Source organism: Mycteria americana, chromosome 9 (genome assembly GCF_035582795.1).
Source record: "Mycteria americana isolate JAX WOST 10 ecotype Jacksonville Zoo and Gardens chromosome 9, USCA_MyAme_1.0, whole genome shotgun sequence".
Classification (NCBI taxonomy): domain Eukaryota; kingdom Metazoa; phylum Chordata; class Aves; order Ciconiiformes; family Ciconiidae; genus Mycteria; species Mycteria americana.
In genome coordinates, this window is record NC_134373.1 from 27507254 (window position 1) to 27527928 (window position 20675).

Consider the following 20675-nt stretch of genomic DNA (forward strand, 5'->3'; position numbering starts at 1 on the left):
GAAACAAGGCAAAAGGACCACTCTGAACACAGGAACTTCTAGCCCTTTTGAGTACCATAAGAGATGCTGAAGGTGGGGACAGACCTCATGCAGCTGCTGGCACAGACTGGCCAGTGTAAAAGCTGGCTGAGCTTGAAAGCAGGATTTTTGCCACATGTCAAAACATCAAAGGACTGTTTTCTACTATGCCTTTCAATCCATCCACCTCCATAATTTTGCAGGGATGCACATAGACTGTGTACAAACTCTGCCACCTGGTTCCATGTAGGCGAATGAAGCGTTCACCCCCAGGTACAAGTCTGCGCACCCACAAGTTTGCACATCCACTGGGAACATGAAGGGAATAAGTCGTCTGGCCTAAACATTTTGCTGCTGCTATTTCAGCTCACCCTATCTTACTGTTTGTGTAATTAAAAATTCCTCTCAAAGTTTTGTCCAATAAGAATAAACTGGGCACAACATGTCTATATACTTACTCTAAACTAATGAATACCTGGGGCAAGCTACCAGGTAGCAAGCATGGTCATTGCATAAATCCAGCCATTAGAAAAGTGCGCTAAAAAGTCTTTCTGGTCACACTTCACACTGTCCCAAGTAAAACTTTCCTAAATCTCTGTCAGGGTAGCAGATAAGTATGTCACAAAAGACACCGAATACTGCACACAGACACAGTTTGTGGGTTTTTTTAATATTAAAAAAATGTCTAGAAGTTCCCAACTGACAAACTTAGGCCACATGTTTAATACATGGTTCTGCTTAACAATTCCATACCACACTTGCTCTACAATATATACAAAAGGGCAGGAAAATATTAATTCTTACTGAGTGGCTAAAAATACCACTTCATTTTGAAAACTAGTCAATGTCAGATATTAAAACTAAAATGAGGCTTTAAATGCAGTAATCATGGGTTAAATATTTCAGAGGTGGAGATTCAGCTTGGCTGTCTAACAAGGCAGATTAGAAATTAATATCCAAGGTAAGTCATCTTTATTATGAATGTATTGATTTAATCTGATCATTGTGCAGTTCTGTGTAAACACTCACAACATTTTTATACATTTCACTTATTATTCAAATTGAGAAGTCACAGGAGCAGATTCTACTATCAAGATAAGATTCTGTTAAGTACAGATGGAAGTGACAGAAACATTTCAGGCTCAGAAACATTTTAACTTAGATCTGTCCAGTGTCATTATGGACTCATAAATCTTTGTAGCATATAAGGACCAAGGATCACATTTCTTAGGTGTTTTTTTTTCTTTTCTGCCCCCAAAAGTCAGTTCAAGCTAAGCTTTCATGCTTTAGGATGTGGGAACCTCGTAGGAAATATAAGCAACTACAGCAATTTCAGAAAGTTTAAAGTAGTATAACGCTAACAACAGTTAGAAGTGGCCATGCTTAGAAGGTAGACAAGGCACAAGTTGGCTCCAGGGGCTCTGGTTACAGCACTGGCATGGCTTCACACTGTGACCTTAAGGTAGGGACTGAGGTTCTAGAAGCAGTGTTCCTATCAAGGGCTTGCCTACAGATACAGCTTTTTTTGGTCTCTTCTAAGAGCCCCAGTACTGCTCTAATCCTTTTAACATAAAGAAAGCAAGAGCAAGAGTATTATCCTCAGCAGCATGTTTGTCAATGCATCTTATTCAATAATCTCAAAGTATCATGTAAAATACTGAAAATACTCCCATTTTTACCCCATTGACTATTTACTATGAAGATGACACAGTACAGTTGTTAAATCCAGTATTCAAGTGATGAAAACTCCTCATATTTTGGCAGTTCTTTCAAATACGAAAGCATTGCTGTGATGTGCTGTGCCAGTAGTGAACACAGCATCACTCACTAGTAGTTGAAGACAAAGCTGCCAAAGGAGCTAGTTTTAGAGCAAAACGCCTGTGCTGGAAAGCAAGGAGGGCAGAAGAGTGGCTATTACAGCAAATGCCCACTTGAGAATAAAATTTACCTGAACATCTAACACAAAACATCTGGTACTTATGCTGTTTGCAGGTGAGATAATGCATGATATGAACACAAAACTCTTAATGCTTTCAGAAGACTGAAATTCAGTTTCAGAAGCACCAGTTCTCAACTCTCTAAGACCAGTGATGTGACAGCATAAAACTGTAAATTCTCAATAAGTTCATACAGGCAATTAACCTCTGCTTAACAGCTACCATCTTTCACTCTCATATCTTGTAGCCTACAAATAATTTTGGCAAGCTGATCCTTACAAAGCTTCAAGTAGGAAAGGACGAGAGCGCTTTTCGAGGATTTTGCAATGAGGTAAATTTGTTATTTTCCACCATTTTCAGACATACACCCTAATTATTGTACTTCAAACTGCTCATAAAATTGGACCTCCTACTTAGTTTCCAAACATTAAAAGCCTGAAGTGATTTGAAAGGCAAGAGAAGACAAGAGTCAGGCCTTTAAAGAGAACAATGAGTTGTTAAGGACAACTACCTTCGGCTTGCCATTAAGAATCTTGCATGTAAAAGCTGGTTGCTATAAAGCCATCACAGATTGAATCTTCTCTTTATACACACTTGCTGATAGTTACTGAAGAGAAACTGCATTTACCTTGTCCTAACGTACAGACTCTGCAGTGTCTAGAAACTACTTGTAACTTTAATCTGCTAGAGGCTACCAGGGAGAGTTTGATTCTTTGATCCCATGACAACAGGCAGACATTAAAAGTTACATTTCTCCTGCTATCGCATACTTGAACATTGCCTCCCTTCTGTGGGCCACTTGTCTTGCTAACCTCACCCTCTGCCATTTCCTACTAGTTCTGTACATTTAACCAGCAGGACTGCCCCTGAACCACAGCCACAAAGACACTGGAAGCTTGCAGTAACAGAGTAGAGCCCAAAACCAAAGCCAAGGAAAGGACCTAGGTAATGTCATTTTGATATACAGCAGCAATTTGTGTGCCAAGAAGTAACTGATAATGATTATTTCTATTAAACTAGCTACATTGACACTACTATATTCTTTCTACTCTCCTTGAATACACTCAGTAAGTTTTGACATTCCCTTTTTCCCATCACCATAAAACTCATTAGCGGCAGTACCACAACAAGATCAAGGGAGCTTCTGAAGTTCTTTTGTTAGGTCTTACCATCTAACATTTGTATGGAAACAAGTGGCTAAGCCAGAGACAAATTTTACTCTTGGATCTACAACCTTACCTGGATTTCCACTTGCACAACAACAGAATTCAGCTGCTGGCTCCTAAACCTCGTAAATGGAGCAACGCTGCTTTGGGGGCCTGACTTTAGGTGCTGGAGGTTTGGCACCCAGTATACGCACCTTAAGTAGAGGCATGGCAGCTCGGCATCGTGCAGTTTTTATGTTCTTTAGGAAATGAGATTCATCCTGAAACAAAACAAGCATGAAAATGAAGACAGTTCTGATCCACAGTCCAACTGCAGGCTACAGAACAAATTCCCAGTATTCTCAGCTATCTAATATCACAAGCCTATCATCCTGGAGGATATTTCAAGCACTGGGATAGTCACATCAAATTCTAAATGAAGAGACAGCATGGAGAGTAGCAGGCTTCCTACATTCAAACCCACAGCTGCAAGCAAATGGAACAGAAATCAAACCTTAAAGCCATGAATCTCAAATGACCACAAACAAGTGAGCAGAGGGGGCTGGAGAGAAAGAGGAATATTATTTCCACCACTGATACTCATTTGCCCCATGCATCCTTTAAATGCAGCAAACATAGGAGGCCTATACAGTGCCACTTCCCTAAATAAGGGGTTAATGAAAATGATAAGGGAAAAAAAGAAATCTAATTAGGATCCAACTGTTCTGCTGATAGGGCTCACCAGGTGGATAATAGCCTCCTACTTGAGACAACACCCCCAAACAGGCTTCATTTCTTGCTGTAGAGCAAGGCAGAACTCAGACACAAAAAGTAATCGGTGCCCTCCAAGGGTACATTCTCATCTTTCCACATGTGGATGAGCAAGCAACCATGCATGTAAAGCCAATACAACTGCTTAGCCTCTCAGACACAGCCTTCTCCCTCCTGATTAACAAATAAGCTACATTAATGTTCCCAGCCATCAAAAGAAGATTGGAAGAAAAAGCAGGGAAGCTCAGCACTCAGTAGGACTACTCTCATCTGAAAAAACATACACAGGGTCCAAATTTGAACATATAAACACCCAGAAAGAACATCTGCCAGCTCAGGGCTGGTAAAAAGTTCCAGGGCAGTAACCCTAGAGCCCAAGTCCCTTTACTCCAAGCACCGGCATACAAAAGTAACGATCTGCATTTCCACCCTGACAGAATGTCTTGTCAGAGAGGGAGCAGGGGGAAAAAATAAAAATGAAAAAAATCAATTCCCTCATGAGTAGTTTGGTCTCTAAAGAACTCCATCTATTCCCACATTCCCATCTGATGCTGAGAAACAAAAGGATTATTATGTTCCAATTGTCATGATCTTAGGGACAGGTGCATATGTGTGCTGAAAACTAGACCGAGAACATCAAACACTCATAGTAAGCTACGTAGACACTTTTGGTCTCTACTGATCCAAGCTGGATTTGAAACACTAGATGTTTTGAATTTTTAGTAACTGAAATCTAGAAAAATGCCTTTCACCACAGCTGTGTAAAAGGTTAAAAAATGGATTTCGAAGTAATTTACAAAAGAAATGATACAAGCAATCAAAGAAGGCTTAATGTAGACTGTCAGTGGAACACAAGCAAAGGGAGATTTTTTTTTATGCTTTACCCATATACTTGATGTTGAGAGGTTATCTGGTTTACTGAATAAACACTAACACCACTCTGAAGTCCAATCCCCTTAAAAAGATACATTTCCAGGACTATTGTATTGGAATACATTAAACACCTTGCTCTCCAGCAGAAGACATGCCCAACCACAATGAAATCAGACAGGCACCATAACCAGTAAAAGAAAACACAGCCTCAGGAATCAAAAAGGAATTAAACTCTACTAGTTATCTCAAAAGGTTTCAGAGAAACCTCCTGCTTCTACTCATGAAGAGAGCACAGCCACAATTACAAGATAGTTTCAGTCCTAAATAAGGCCCACTTCACACTGCTGCACAATGCAAAGGTTACCCCATTTGCAGCATACAATTAACTTCAAAAATTTAGTGTGCCACTTACAATAATAACTACTTGGAAAGTGCTCTTAAGTTGCTTGTCCATCTTGCTAAGGAGGTCAAAGCTGATGATGTTGATCAAGCTTGCTGTTAGGTTGTCTTTGCCAGTCACTATGACATTCGTGCTATCTGGACTCAAGGATGGAAGCCACCTGTGAAATGCCTGAAGGAAGAGGAAAGCAATTAATTGCATTCTGGTGCTTATGTCCTCTGTTGGGATCCCAAAGCACTTCACAGAGCTTCCTCATTAATGCTTAGAACATGGAGCCACCCCACCCATCATAAGACATCAGCTGGGAGCACAGTAAGGGTAAGCAGCCTTCCCAAGGCAACAACCCTCATAATGGGAAGATCAAGAACAGAACTCAGGCTATAAGGCCAAATCTACCTTCCACAGCTAGGAAGGCTCAAACATGCTCTATTTTTGCTTCTTAGTGAAAAAAAAATCTGATCTGTAGCAGAAATGTGCATAACCTCCTGACAATGTCACCTGCTATGCTCAGTGTCAGCGAACGCAGTGACCACCACTGACAGGGAAATTTAGTTTTCCCACTCAACAGGAACCCTCAGGCTGTGAAACACAGACTTCTAAGCAGTAAATATCTCTCACTATAGCAATGTTTACTCCACCGTGAGGATGAAGTACAACTCATCCAGATCAACAAAAACTCTTCTACTACCTCGCCTTCTTAAAAAGTCTATAAAAAAAACCCCCAAACAAACAAAATTAAAAGATCAAGTTGACAACACACCAGCTGCTCAATGACAGCAGCTGAAATACATGTGGTGATAGTCATTCAAATCAACCTCTTGAAATGCTCCACACACCAGAGCAAGATATCCTCCCCCAAACCCATCTGTTAGCTACTGAGCACCCACCATTTCCCTTGTAATTGTGTCCCCAATGGCACCAACCTCTCTACAACATTTGAGTTCTGCTGATGTTGCTCTGCAGAGAACTGGCTGGGGCTTTAGCAATGAGGATCTGGTCCCTACAGAAATATATCTGAGGAGTGGTGATGGGAAATAACATCTCTGCCTCTAGGCCCTCCACTTGTGGAAATCCCCCAAGCCTCATTCCTCTCCTTTGTTCAGCAACCACATGCAGCAGCCAGAGGAGTTAAATGTGAGCTTCTTGCATTTCTCAGTATGCGAGAAACTAACAATTAACTATCCTTCACCACTTATGGTAAGCACCATAACCAAAATGGGCGAACATGTGGGCAAGGTTAGATGCCAACCAAAAAATATGTGGCTGATGCTAAGCCAAAACTTGGACAAAGGTGGCAGCAGTGGGAAAGTATCTGGAAGCTCCTAGTTGTACTGCCTTCTCTTTTTATAAAAGGGCACATGACTAATTCACACCATAAAAGTGATCCTATATTTCTCACTTGATGCTGACCTTTGTCCACAAGAAGTGCTTTGAAACTGCCCTGACCGTTAATTACTAAAGTTTCAATGCTGAACTCCAAAGGCACATGGCCACAGTACTTCTCACCCAAGAGTACCTCGCATCTTCCTGCTAGCTTCCTATGGCACCTTGAATATAAAGGCATTCAGTGGCCTGAGCCCAGAAAGCCAAAATAAAACGCCAACAAAGTCTGAGATGAAGACAATTTCTGGCAATTCAGCTCCAGAGACACCACAAAAGCTTCTACCATTACAGTAAAACATATCTGTGCAAGAACGAACTGAATAGATTACAGACCATAATAAACTCCACCTTCTTCCAGTTTCTGTGACACATTTTTCTTAGATCTGCATCCTTCACATACCCACAAAGCAACACAGATCATTCTAAGCAAATGTCCTAACAAAACACTTCCCACAACAGCCTCCTGGGGAGTCAGAGTAGGGGAAGGAAGAGGAAATCAAGCACTCAAAGAAAAAAAAAAAAAAAAAAAAAAAAATTATTGCTTAAATGTCTTGAAGCAGGATGTAGGAGTTTAGCTGCAGGTGACCAGTACTTCAGGAAACCAGGCCCCAAATTGTTCCCAGTAGGTATCACACAGAAGCCATGGATTCAGGTTAGAGGTGTTGACCCAGAGGTCTACGAGCCTTTGAAATATCAAACATGATAAGCATCACTCCCTTGTTCAGCAACCAATTTTCTGTTCTTGTCACCCAACATTTTGTTGCGCTACTGGACATGAAAACACAAGCCAAGATGCTCTAACTACCTGGTTACAGCACAAAACCAGCAAATCCCAACCAATACACTTCTCACCAATGCAACATTCCAGGGAAAGCTAAACTCCCACTTTCTCCTGCTCAGGCATGAAATTACTGACCTAAAACCTCTGGGTCAGCTCTTTCTCCCACAGTGAATATTTCACTAGCCTATGGCAACCCAACAGCCTCAGTGTATAAGCCACGACAGTGATTTATTTCAAGATACATTTCCCAACCATACAAGCTTTCTTGGGTTTCTGATCAACATTAATAAAGGACTCAGAGGAGTTAGCAGCATACAGTGGACAGGCCAAAAGACATATCATGACGAACGGTTAATGATGATAATGGAGCCTCTTCAACAGAGCGGAGAATCCCAGCATCTGGGCTGCTATTCCAGCCAAGGGACTTGCAAATATGGCTATGAAGGGCTTGAATACAGCAGACAATTGCTTGAATGCAACTACTGTCCTTGACACTGATGACTAAAACGCCCCCTTGGAGCCAGCTGACTTGCAGGAACAAACTCAACAGAGGATCAGAGGAGATATTTTCCCAGATCTGCCTCTTTCCAACAGATCAGCTGGACCACAAAAAGAAAGTCAGCTGGCCAATAAAAATCAGATGGCCAATAAAAGAAAACAGGCATATATCATACAGTCAACGCCAAGTAATTTCCCCCCCCTCAAGTTTCTGAAAGAGAAAATTTTAGTTTCTTCCCCTTAATATGCATCTTTTTAAAATTTTAACTTGTTCAGAGTGCAACACAGCATAAGCATCACACATGCACTCTACTGGCCACCTGCATATGCTCAAGCTCACAGTACCTCTGCCCAAGTAAACCTCACGGAAGAAGGAGTCACCACCAGCAAGGGCCATTCCTTTCGGTAATACGCAGCAATGCAGATCGCCTGGATGGTCTTGCCCAAGCCCATGTCATCCGCAAGAAGTAAACGTCCATTTCTTAAAATTGCGAAACTGGGGAAAATAGAGAGGGGAAATAATTAAGTGTCAAGAAATGGGTTACTATCTGTCCTGGCATCTCTCAAAGCTTGGAAGCTCCTGAGCAGAGTGGTTCAGCCCAGTCCTTAGAGACTTTGATTTCATATGAGGAGTAGTCTCAAGACCTTACAATTATTTAAAGCACATTATTTCCATGATATTACTCACATTCTGTCCCAGAGTTCATCCTGGCTGGGCTAAGAAAATATTATTAATAACGATGCCATTTTAACACCAGTAAGTACAGACTTTCCTGGATTGCATGTTGAAGTCAACAACTAATGACCATATATGATGGGGACAGGGACATTTAAAAGTTTATCTCTACATACAATTAGTAATTTTAAATCTTTCAGGGCCTGGGTCCCATTTCCTGGCATTTTCCCATGCATAGTTAATATTTTAAAAACAACAACAAAAGACATGCACTTGAGGAAAAAAAAATGACCTTACAAAATAAAAAAAATCATATGACAATTACTGAATCACAAGAGGGAGATCAGAGATGTATCATTCGAACAATTTTATGAGACTAGCAAAATGCTACTTTCCTCCTGACTCACAATGAAGAATTCTAACTAGAAACAGAATAGATGTCACTCAAAAAAAAAAAAAATCCAGAAAAGAAACCCAAACCCAACAAAACAAACCATACCATATGAAACATCCAAGAGCCAGAGTGTAACAGCCCAAGACTCCAGAGGAATGTGGAGCCCTCCATGGAAGGGAATGCAGCCTGGGCACCAATATAAAGTACACAATTCTAGGCAAGGACTAGCTCTTAACAGCATGCAAAAAGGACATACTTCACACCTTCCCGCTGAAAGGGCATGAGGCTTGTCACAATTTTGGAGTCCACTACTGAAAGGTCAGCATGAGGAATGTCTGTCTGTGACGAAGATCTCTGTATTTGAGCAGCAAAGGTTTGTATTACTGCCTCGGGCAGTGGCTCCACTTCTACTGACACAAGGTTCTGTAACACTTCCACTGCAAAGAACAGAGCAGTTTATTATCAGAAGGGGCAACATACACACAACTTACATTATGGATGTCAGGGCACAACCCTGGACCTCATCAACAATATTATTTCCTATCCCGAAACAGCTCAAGAAAGCACTGCATCATGCACAGGTGTTGGCCTGGCCTCTTCCCCAAAATCTATTTCAGAACCACATAATGAATCACATCTCCTCCCCTCGTATTTAGATTTGGTTATAAAAAACTGAAAGTCTGATGCCATCATTCAGAGATGATTGCTACTAATACAGCTGGAGCTGGATTATTCACACTGAGGGCAGCTTAGGGCACACTTTACTCAGAAACAAAAGTATGGATTTGAACAAAAGAGCTCCTGAAGCCTAGAAGGCAGCGGCATCTTTATCTTGACCTTGGCATTCTGCATTAAACACCTCTGAGGTCTCCACCATCCCTGAGTGATCAGGAGTGACCTGAGACACAGTTACATAAAGAATATCATACACCTTCAGCTTTGAAAACTCTTTTCTCCTCCTGTTCCCCAAATCCACACAGGTTTGGCTCTGTCTCCACTTCATCATCCCTCATTTACCATGTTTGGATAAGAAAATGGGAAGCACCTCAAGACTCAGAGAAACTGCTCTTGTACCACCATAAGCAGCACTCTGACAGACATTCTTCAGGGACATGGTACCAACAGCAACTCCCTACTCAGCTGGTGTCCGCTGCTGTTCTCCTGGACAGAAGTAGTTTGTGGGCCAGAACCAGCCCACAGGCAGCCACTTGAGTCCCTCACCACTACTGTTGTTTCACCCATGAACCCTCCCAACTTTACCTGCAGCTTAAAACCTTCCCAGTCAAACTAAAGAGACCCCCAGCCTCCATTATGCAAAGACCTCGGGGCTTTCATCTTTTCAACACATGCATCACAACAAGCAAAGCATCAGGGCAATTCTCCTCCTAGACAACCTTATTTCAGTCCTCTCCAGTAGTGTCTCTATCCCATCCCAAAAAGATAAAAGTATTTCTTTTTAGTCCAACAGTAAGTTTCTATGAAAATAAATACTAGTTTAAAACATGCAGCAGGCTGGGACCAGGAAAACATGTTTAGTAATCAATCTGACCACTGACTGAGAAACAAAAGACACCTCTACACTAGGAACACAATGCATGTGCACAGATCCTTTCTTGCAGGAAGAATTTTTTTTTATTTAGTGGTTGGTTTGTATATGAAGTCAGGAAGACATAAAACAACTCTGTTTGCAAAAATAACCAGAGCTATGCAAACTGAAATAAGAACTCACTATACCAGCAGTAAATGCACCTCCAGAATTCAGTTAGGTATTTTCATTTCAGTTATCTCCAAGAGGAAAGCAGCAGAATGGACCCCTGCCATATGAAGGGGGAAAGCAATTCCAAGAAATATACATATGAAAAGATTTCCATTTGTGGTTGGGCAATGACCAAACTTTTTAAACTCTCCAGTTTAATTTATACTTCTTCAATAGCAGGAACTCTCTCCACCCGAAGTACAGCACAAGCTTGTTATTACACTCACAGACTGAGCTATGTGTTAGCATAATTGCTACAATTTGCTCACTGATAATTCTGTTGCTATTGTTCTGTACATGAGCTGGGAGAGTGATTAAGATATATCTGCCACCAGCATGATTCATCCAACAGACATTTTTTACTGAAGTGACCTTTATATAAAGATGACTGAGCAACTAGGCAAAGAGACATTAACCTCTACAAACAGTTCCCAGCTAACAGATATCTCTGCTGGAAATGGCAACCAGCCTTTTAGAATTCTTGTCTTTTTTTTTTTATTTTGATGTAGGTAAATGAACAGGCACAAAGCAAATCCTGTTCCTCAAACAGGCACATGCTAGAAGCCTCAAATGCCCTCACAAATTACACCCTGCAAGAACATTTACATAGAAATTTTTTTTTCTTTCCTTAAATCTGTGGGATTCTGAATACTTCATGCAATGTACACAACTGCCAGCCAACGTGGCTGAGAGAGTGACAGACTGGGAGATGATGTGTTTGCTCAGACTGCCTAGCACGTGCTACAGGATCAGGCCCTTTGCACGTACAAAAGGCCCTTTCAGCAAATTGAGAGAGATCATCAGCTCTCATTGAAATCAGGGCCTGTCAACATCCCAGTCCTGGAGTTTCATAATAGTCTCCCCCAAGACACACTCACTTGTTTTCATGATCTGGCATTCCTACAAGGCCCCACAATGTGGCTTTCAGCCCTACAACCATTACTAATGTTATTAAGACATGCATCAGAGGAGCATGCAGATACACAATTATTAAGTGTGCTTTGGTATTCCATGGAAGCAGGAGCCCATGCTGGAAAAAAACCACCCTGAGCAACAGCATTTCAGCTCTGAAACACTCAGTCACACTTTCTAAGGATGTGTGTAGAGCACCTTGGTTATTATCTTTCTGATGCTTACCCCAATCAGATTCCACAGCCATATACCCTCACACGAGTACCAAGGCAAACACAGCAGGCCGACTGGGATGATAAATAATAATTATAATGCTTAGGACTTACGTAATGCTATTCATCTCAAAGTACTCGATAAACTTAATTAAACATAAAAAACTAAGAAGCAGATGTGCTAGGAGCATGCTGCTGCGACTGGATTATTCTGTAAAGTGGCCATTTAAAAAAACCCAACCAAACAAAAAAAAAAAACCAAAACACAAACCACAGTTCTACATTTCAGTTCAGTGAGCCACAGTTTTACCAGCATTACACAGATGCATGAAGGCAGGAGCCTACTGGTCAACTTCTACCAAGAAATGAACATTGTAGTGACACTATGTGTGTAGATTCCACTTGCAAGGGAAAATACCATGCTCTCAAAAAGATTTTTTTGCTAAGCTTTCTTTTAAGTATCCATCAACCAGCACCGAAGCATTTAGTAGAGTATGAAATTTGGCTTCAAGACGAATACTTCTGCTTCAAGCAGATCTGCACACTTCTGCAAGAGAAACAAGCACTTCTTGTTTGCCTCACAATCAACTCAGCTATGGAAGCAACCTGAATTGTAACCTGCCTCATATACCAATTAAAAACTTAACAGTTGTGTGCTGCCTGCAAAGCCGTTATTACTAGCAGTAACGTATAAGGCTGAACAAAATCAGCTAGACAGTCACCACCCAGACTGTAACTGCGGATGAATTAGTTGTTACAGAAATCATCAGTTGACTTGAAAACCTAGCGCTCTGACCTGAAAAACAAAATTTGCTGGGTGTGAAATCAAATACCACAACACCGTGCACACTACTTAAAGAACTGGAAGAAAAACAGCCTGATATGTGTTTGTTTTCTAAGCAAGGGGTGGCTGTGCCAGTTTACAAATTGATATACAGACAAAATGGAGCATGGCACGCTGGCACTGAGGACAAGGGGAGCAGAGCTAAAAAGAGTCAGTAAGACGGAATTTCTGTAAGGACAGGAAGGCCTGGCAGCCACCATGATGACCTCTTCAAATTTGGCAAGTGGGAACAGAGGAATCCATTCTCCTGCAACTCCTTAGTTCAAGTAGAGCTGCTGTATAAGCAATAAAAATAACTTTGTGATAGTAAATACATCCATGCGCCCTAAGAAATGGTACAGAAGTTCAGTGCAGAATCTGACAAAACAGAGCCACCCTCCCAATGGGCCCCTAAAGGACTGCCATGAATAACACACATTTATAAAATTTTGAGTCTGGGCAAACAGTGTAAATGTCTGACAAAACAGGAAGACACCTCCTTCGCGGTTCGTTAGCAACTTACCTCCTCAGAATGAAAAGGCTTAGCCCAAGAAACAAAGTTAGAGTTAATTTGCCTCCCCAGAAAATAGCGCTACCCAGGAAAATGCACCTACTCACTTAGTTTGGGATAGTCCTCCAGCAGGAAATTCCACTTTCTGGTGTTCCGATCTGCAATAGTTAAACCAAACACTGCCATAAGTCTCTTTTTTAAAAGACTGAATTCTCTGTCCATAAGAACATGACTATCCATCCATATCCTCTGCGTTTCAGAACTGCTTTAAAAGAATTCTTACCTTGTCCAGCAATCAGTTCTCCTCTGTTTGCTTTCACGTTAAGCAAACAGTTTGAAGAAGACTTAAAAGTATGAGCACACACCTAGAAGTGGTGGTATCACCGGAGCAAGTGAAGGTCAGCTCCCCTAATGAACCATTGTAACGCACCCACGTGCTTAAGGATTTCGGCAACCACTTTCTCTTCACTGCAAGAAGGGATGAAGAATGTGCTTGAAGGTTCCTATTTGTTAATCAACAAACTCTGATTTCAGCCAGTAACACAATCACTTTCAATTGTACCTCTGTACCCTACAGATTATGTGCTCAGGATGGTACAGAGGAAATTCTCCAATTCATCAATACCCAAAATGTAACATGAATACCAGACTTGTTTGGCAGGTTTATCCCTGGGTAGCACCTGCCTACAACTTCCAGGGAAGGTTACAGTGAATTCAGAGTCAGCTGAAGACACAATGAGCCAGGTGGGGCCCTGCCCAAAGAACAAGAGCTCCAGGATTTGTTCCCCATGCCATCGCTGACCTGCTGTGACAATGTGCAGGTCACCTCATCACTCTGTGCCTCATTTCCCACATTACAAGTGGGAAAAACTGGTATTTACCATTGAAATCTGAATGACAACATAAAAAGTGCTCCACAGTTCCAGTTGCCTCAAAAACATCAGTAAAGCTGCTGGTAAACTCAATCTGCTCAGGCAGTTGCAGCCATTATACACCACAGTAAAGCAGGAGAAATATGAGAATGTCCAACAAGAACTTATGCATGGCCTCCGTACTATGGCAAATTATCAGCACATCCCACCTCAACAGTAAATGTAATCATGCTGAGTCCTGAAATATCACCCCGGCTAACAGGCCCAAAAGAGGACATGTTCTGGCACAGAGTAAAGAGCAGGACACAGACACAGCACTATACCAGAACTACAGGAGCTCTCAAAATCTTCACCAAAGTACATCGTCTCATGCTATTTCAGAGGGATGTATTGTACTCTCACAATTTCTCTCCTCTGAAGCATTCAGAGCACTCCAAGAGCAGCCCCAACAACGTCATTAGAATAAAGCAGAAATAACCAGAGACTCACCAAAATTTCTGGAATCCATCTGTTTGAACACTTCAATCACTTCTGCAGAATACCCAATATCAACCTCAAACCGCAAGCGAGAGAGCAGCACGCACTTCCCTTTGACAAGGGCTGAGGGTTTCTTCCAGTTCTTACACATTTTCAAGAGGGATTTCACATCAACCCTACTGCCAATGAAATGAGAGCCTGATGCCAAGCCAACTGCATTTTCTCCTTCCAGTGGTGCCAGAATTACTGATGAAAGTTGATTTGCTGCTTCCACTAGGGAGAAAAGCATGAGATACAGAGAAAAGAATTAATAACAGAGAACATGGATCAACTAAAGATACACCGGATGCTTTGAGAAGAGAAGGGATAAGAGGATGACAAACAAACCATGCACCTTCAAGTTTAAAAGGAATGACAATTCCCTGCTTTCACTCACAGGGACAAAGAATAGAGAAAGTTATAGCCTGGAGGAGCAGGTTGGTGAGATTTTCCACAGAGAATACAGCAGGGGCAGAGGGAACACATTACAGTAGATGAACAAGGGCCTGTCCAGCACTGTCACTGCATTAGGCTCCCTCTGTCAGCAATCCCAAAACGTGGCTCACTAGGCCAGGGCAGGCAATCTGCAGAACCACATTCAGCGGTGAATTCCACACAGTCATACAATGTTCTCACTTACAAAGTTGCAGGGACAGGGGCACGGTGATCAATGTGCCTGAAAAGATGGGACGGTACTTCTGCAAACACCAAAGGAGAAAGATCTAAAAATATCTGCCTCCTGCCTCATGTCAATGTCTGATATGCACTCTCATCTAGGAGGAATGCTGTATACTCACAGTACTATACGAAGGATATCAGGAAGGAATCTAGTCCAAACCCCTAAATCTCCTTTGTTACAATTTAAGTCCATCACCCTTTATTCTACCGTGTCTTACAGTTAAATTTGTACTTCCCCCCAGCCATCTGCTCTCCTATCTTACTAATCACCAGCAACCACCTCTGTCATGATGCCAGGCCATGGGGAGAGAAGGGACACAGCATTTTACAGCTGTTAGCCTGAGACCACAGCTATCCACACTAATAAACATTCCACTTTTCCCTGTGTCTCTCTGCCAATCTATACCCATACATTGTCTTTATTATTATAGCTGAAGTGTGATGGTTAAGGAACAAGAACCATTTTTTCTTGTATTTTTACAGCACCAAAATAATGAATCCCCAAGACTCCAACTCATATGTACTACAGTAACACAAGGATTCACTAGCATCTCCAGAGTCCATTAGACTCAAGAGAAGGGGACCACTAAGCACATTCTGCCTCCATGTATTTGTAAAGAGAGGCAACCTCCCCTATCCAGTAGCTGTTTATAGAGTAAGCAGGTGAATGTAGTCCCTTGAGGGTTAAGGTGCACATCATGATCCACTCTGCTTCTTTTTAAATAGTCCAGCTTACCGATATGCAACAACTTAAATTTAAGTTCAGTGGTTAAGATTTGAAAAGGGAAAAAAAGGGGAAAAGAAACAAATTCAGACACTTTCTTTCTAACCAGTTAGTAAGCCATTTGGATTTCATCCACCTTTATTTAAAAAAAAAAAAAAAAAAGTGACTTTCAGAATAAACCTAAGCATTTGAGATTTCCACTCCAAAGAAAAAGTTTAAGAGCATCAAGTGAAAGTAATTTTTAAAGCAGAGGACTAGGAAACCACCAGTTTAGACTTTCTCCTCCCAATGCACCAAGCAAAAGAGTTTAGATGCTACTGTTTTAGCATTGCAGAGTTAGGGCTCATCTCTACAACTAATACTGAAAGACATTGAAAAAAAAACCCACCATACTTTACTCTTTTATTTCAATATCTGTTTCTAGGCTTGACTGCATGTTTAATTTATAGTACAAAGAAAGAAATGTAATACAGGACAACATTATTCAGAAGAACAAAATTAACAGTGGGAAGTTTTAAAATAATTGTTTTTACACGTACAAGACTTCAAACTAAGGCCCTTTTAAGTCAGTTCCCTTTTCTCAGGGTATTTTTTCCCCTGCTATCGTTGTCCAATGTTGATCATATACTGTCTTCCCTTGTCAACAGGAACTTTCCACAGAGAACTCATATATTTGATAGCTTTAAGGAAGAAAGACTGATTTCTAAAAACCATCCTCTTCATCTGCAAGCTCCTTGGTGCAGAGACTCTGCTCTCATCTGTACTTGATACACTGCAAGCAAACCAGCAGCATTTAAATTATAAATGTGTGGCAACCCACATGGGAAAGCTAAAATACCAGCACTCAACTGTGGGTTTTTCAAAGTACTCAACACAGGCCTAATTCTGTTCCCACTGAAATCAATAGTGATTTATCACTCGCTTCAGTACAATATGCTTTTGAAAAGCCTACCTGAAGTGTTTGCCTCTATCATCTCTCAATCTTCCCAGAACAAAATGACAGGAGAGAAAAAAAGATAAAGCCATCCTTGTTATGCCAAAAAAGGCAAATCCATTTTCAGTCTCACTCAAAGCCCAAGAGAACTACCCTTTTTCCTTTTCTGACACCCAAAATTAACAGGATAAAATGTATTAAAAAAAAAAAAGGAGCTGTTTAAAAAGAAAATACATGAATGGACCTAGAAATTAAGCATTAGCCAGTGGAACACACTCAGTTCTCAATAGAGACTCATATGAAGTACCTGCACAGCATATATTTTTCCTATGATCAGGCTGAAAAATTCAGCAATGGCAGAAAATGTTAAACCTATGCTTGGCATTTAGATTACGTGAAAAATTACGTTATTTCTAATCAACTACAAAGTGTCAGAAAAATGTTATGAGCTATATACCTAAAACATGGATGTTATGTTTGAGTAGCACTACTTTTATTACTCCAGACAATAACAAAGCTAAATAATAATTATGGAAGGCAGGGGAAGGGGGTCAAGATTTGGATTCTGTTTTATCATTCAACAACCCATTTACTTACTGAAACTGCTGTAATCTTCCAGGCTGAAATTCCACTTTTTTACAGCAGGATCTAAAATAGGGCAGAATATGAATCATTTGGGGTAGAAAAAAATGCTGTTGCGAAACGTTCATGCAAGGTAAGAGAGAATTCAATCTACTTATGCAAACTTTTTGACACACATCTGAAAAACAGTACACCCAAGTTTACCGCTACATGACACCAAAAAAGCAATAGAGCACATCAATACTAAGACAAGAAGAATGCAGCAGCCATTCACAGGGAGCAGCAACACATGGGGGGGAACAAAAGTAGAATATAACCAATAAAGGCAGGGAGAAGAGATCAGAAGCAAGTCAAAAGGTGGAGACTCCACTGCTCTCAGTAACCCAGTTAACAGAATCAGCTCATCAGCTCTGAACTACAGCTGAAGTGACCCATTTTCCCATATCAATGTATGAATTACTTCTCTTTCTTCACTCCCCAAAAAGTCTGACCAGCTACCATCACTAAACTTCTCAACGCACTGTTCATAAAGCAGGGCTTCTGATTCCTTAGCTAAATCCAAGCTCAAGCTATTTATGCCCAGAATTTCTTTCCAATTTCAGCCGTCTTTACTTTTCCAATCCCCCGTTAATACCACATATTCCACCCCAGCAATAGCTGCACTGCTAAGAGCATATAGCAACTACAGTGCCAGCAGAAGCTGAAACTTCAATCCCACATAAAACAGAGATAACAGCAATCAATTCTTACCATAGCTTTTGCTTGGTATCTTCTTAAACACGGCAATGAGTTCAGCATTATACCCTATTTCGACCTGGAATCGGTCTTCCCCATATTTCACACATTTTCCTTTTGTAACACTATTTGCTTTCTTGCAAGAGGCAGCTTCAAAGGTAGAGCCTGCACCAGCAGAGTTGGTCAGCTTCTGCATCCTACCACTGGCCTGAGAGGCACCACCTCCCCCTTCTCTTTCCATCGGTCTGCTTATGTTTACCAGCATTTCTGAATCACTCGGGGTGGTGCTGCTTGGTGGTGAAACATATTTTATGGCAGATTTGTTCTGATTTTGTAAGTCTTTAGTACCGTCAGGGTGCCCGTTATCAATTAATCTAGGATGAGATGGTTCTGTAAGGTTTTTGAAAGCTTGGTAGCATTTGGGCTGCTGGAATGTACCAAGATTAATTAAAGCTTGTTGTCCATGTTCCTGACCACCAACATCCAAGTAATGTTTATGGGAATAACTCAGAGAATTTGGGATGGTTGTAGGGAACTGCTTAATGCCACCTGCTTGTTCCGAGTCCTCTGAACAATTCTTTTGTTGCTCTCCATGTGAACCAGCCATCTGTTGGTTTGCAGTGTAATGATTATAATCTTTCTGAAGATAGCTCTTCTGCTCCGCAGGACTGTTTGGATTCTGTTGGTGCTGGCTAATGAACCTGACATGATTGTTTTCTTCCTTCAAGGTTCCCCAATTGCCTGAACTCTGTTCTTTCACCTGCGGTCCAGCAATCCCTACCTGCCCACCTCTCTGGGCTGCTAGCCTCTCTGCTCTCCTAGCCAAAGCCTTCTTGCGGTTCTCTTCAATTCTTCTCTTTTGTTCCTCTGTAAGGCCTGACGACATCTTCAACATTCAAACAATAAATCTGAATCAAAACTGCATTGGGAATTAATCACAGAGACACCTGCTTCTTTACAGGAATGGAGGCCAGTCTACAAAAAAAAAAAAAAAAAAAAAAAAAAACCAGCAAAAAAAGACCAGAAGTTTCAACTCTGTTCCCCCCAAAAATGCTTATTGTATTGATAATACAGTATTATTATTATTACTGTAACTGATCCTACACAAAAACTTAGTAGTACAGCAAAGCTGTCAGACCAATGCTGAGCCATTATCAGCAAGCAGACGCTGACAAGTACTGCTGGGGCTTTGCATGCCAGTTCCACATAGATAAAATATATGGGAAAAGGAGAAAACCCCTATTCCACTACAGTTCTGAGCACTCTTCTCTGCAAATCCCAGCAGAACTGATAAAATAGCCAAGCACAGGGACACCGTGCAGTGCAAAGGCAAATGCAGGCAAAGCAATACATCTCTGCACAGCCTTGTGTGGAAGCGTTTCATATTTCTGGTACCTAACAGCAAAGATGGGACGACACCCCATCTTTCCTGATGGCCTTCCAGTTCTTGGGTATCTCACAGCATGCAGCAGATACATACTCATCCCCAAAGGGCAGAGTCAGCACCTGCCTTGAGAAAGGTCCACTCACAGGTCAAGGACCGTCTGATAAAAGCGAAGACCTGGCTCCTACCACATCTCCCAGGAGCTGGCCTCACTCCATCTACTCCCTGCCTCATGCCCCGGGGCTGCCCGCCTCATCCAGCACGCAGAGACCTACTTTCCTCACCACCCTGTAAGAAGTGAGGCTGACTCCTTGCCCCGCTCCTCTCCCAGGCACCAAGCTCCCCTGTCCCACACTCCACCGAGGTCCCGGCTCCCATCCCGCAGGCTGGGGTCCCCCGCCGTCCTCAAGGACCACCCGCCATACCAAGGGGCCCAGCACTACCGCACCCCACTGGGGCCCAGGGGCTACGCCGCAGGCCGCGGTCCCTCCCTGCTCCCCGGGGGCTCCACTAAAGCCCGCCCTGGGCTCAGCCCCGGCCCAGCCGCCTTCCCCTCCCCACAGGCCCCCACACCCACCGGCTGGCAGAGGCCTGGTACGCCGCCACAGGGCGCACAGCCGCGCAGACTACAACTCCCAGCAGACCCCGCTCTGCCGCCCAGCGGCACCGAACGGCCGGCAGCGCGCAGCATGCCGGGAACTAAGCCGTGGCGCGGAGCGCTCGGCACGCTGGGAAATGTAGTCTTCTGCTCACGGCGCCATCTTAGGGGCGCTGAGAGCTGCGTGGTCTCGCCGTGGGAGTCGGGAGGCCGCCCATGCCACCCTCTCGCAGGGGTTTGGCTCAGGCCCACATGCGGGGTGCGGGCCCCTGCTGCCTGCCACGGGCTGAGGCTTTGCCCTAGACAGCACCCAGTGCTGCATGGCTGGGTCAGGGCTCCCTCACCAGCTGCCTCTGGTGTGTGGGGACAGGTATGCCAGGGCATGTGGCTTTTAAATGAGTGACTAAGAGTGGGGAATAAAAAATTGAGGTAATGCATGAGAAAGGGTGACAACACTGTTGTCAGCAGTGAGGAGATAATCTGCCCCAGGGTGTTAAGAGCAGCGGCTGACATTGGTGCAAGGCCACCACCTGTAATCTTTGAAAAGTAGTGGAGATGAGGG

The 20675-nt window shown here is 42.5% G+C and overlaps 1 protein-coding gene across 3 annotated transcripts in view; it reads right to left on the reverse strand.

Annotated features, from left to right (window-relative positions):
- SMARCAL1 (SNF2 related chromatin remodeling annealing helicase 1) overlaps positions 1-20211 on the reverse strand; it is a 40986-nt gene extending 20775 nt beyond the window's left edge. For all 3 annotated transcript variants that reach the window (XR_012777011.1, XM_075511395.1, XM_075511394.1), the window contains exons 1-9: positions 20093-20211; positions 18147-19106; positions 17412-17462; positions 14452-14712; positions 13198-13248; positions 9133-9313; positions 8152-8302; positions 5157-5315; positions 3316-3381 (exon numbers count right to left, since the gene is read on the reverse strand). Coding sequence is in view for 2 of the 3 variants with exons in the window: in XM_075511395.1 (XP_075367510.1) it covers positions 3316-3381; positions 5157-5315; positions 8152-8302; positions 9133-9313; positions 13198-13248; positions 14452-14712; positions 17412-17462; positions 18147-19026 (1800 nt within the window). In the remaining variant the exon portion in view is untranslated. The remainder of the gene's footprint in view (positions 1-3315; positions 3382-5156; positions 5316-8151; positions 8303-9132; positions 9314-13197; positions 13249-14451; positions 14713-17411; positions 17463-18146; positions 19107-20092) is intronic.
- Between the last annotated feature and the right edge of the window lie 464 nt (positions 20212-20675).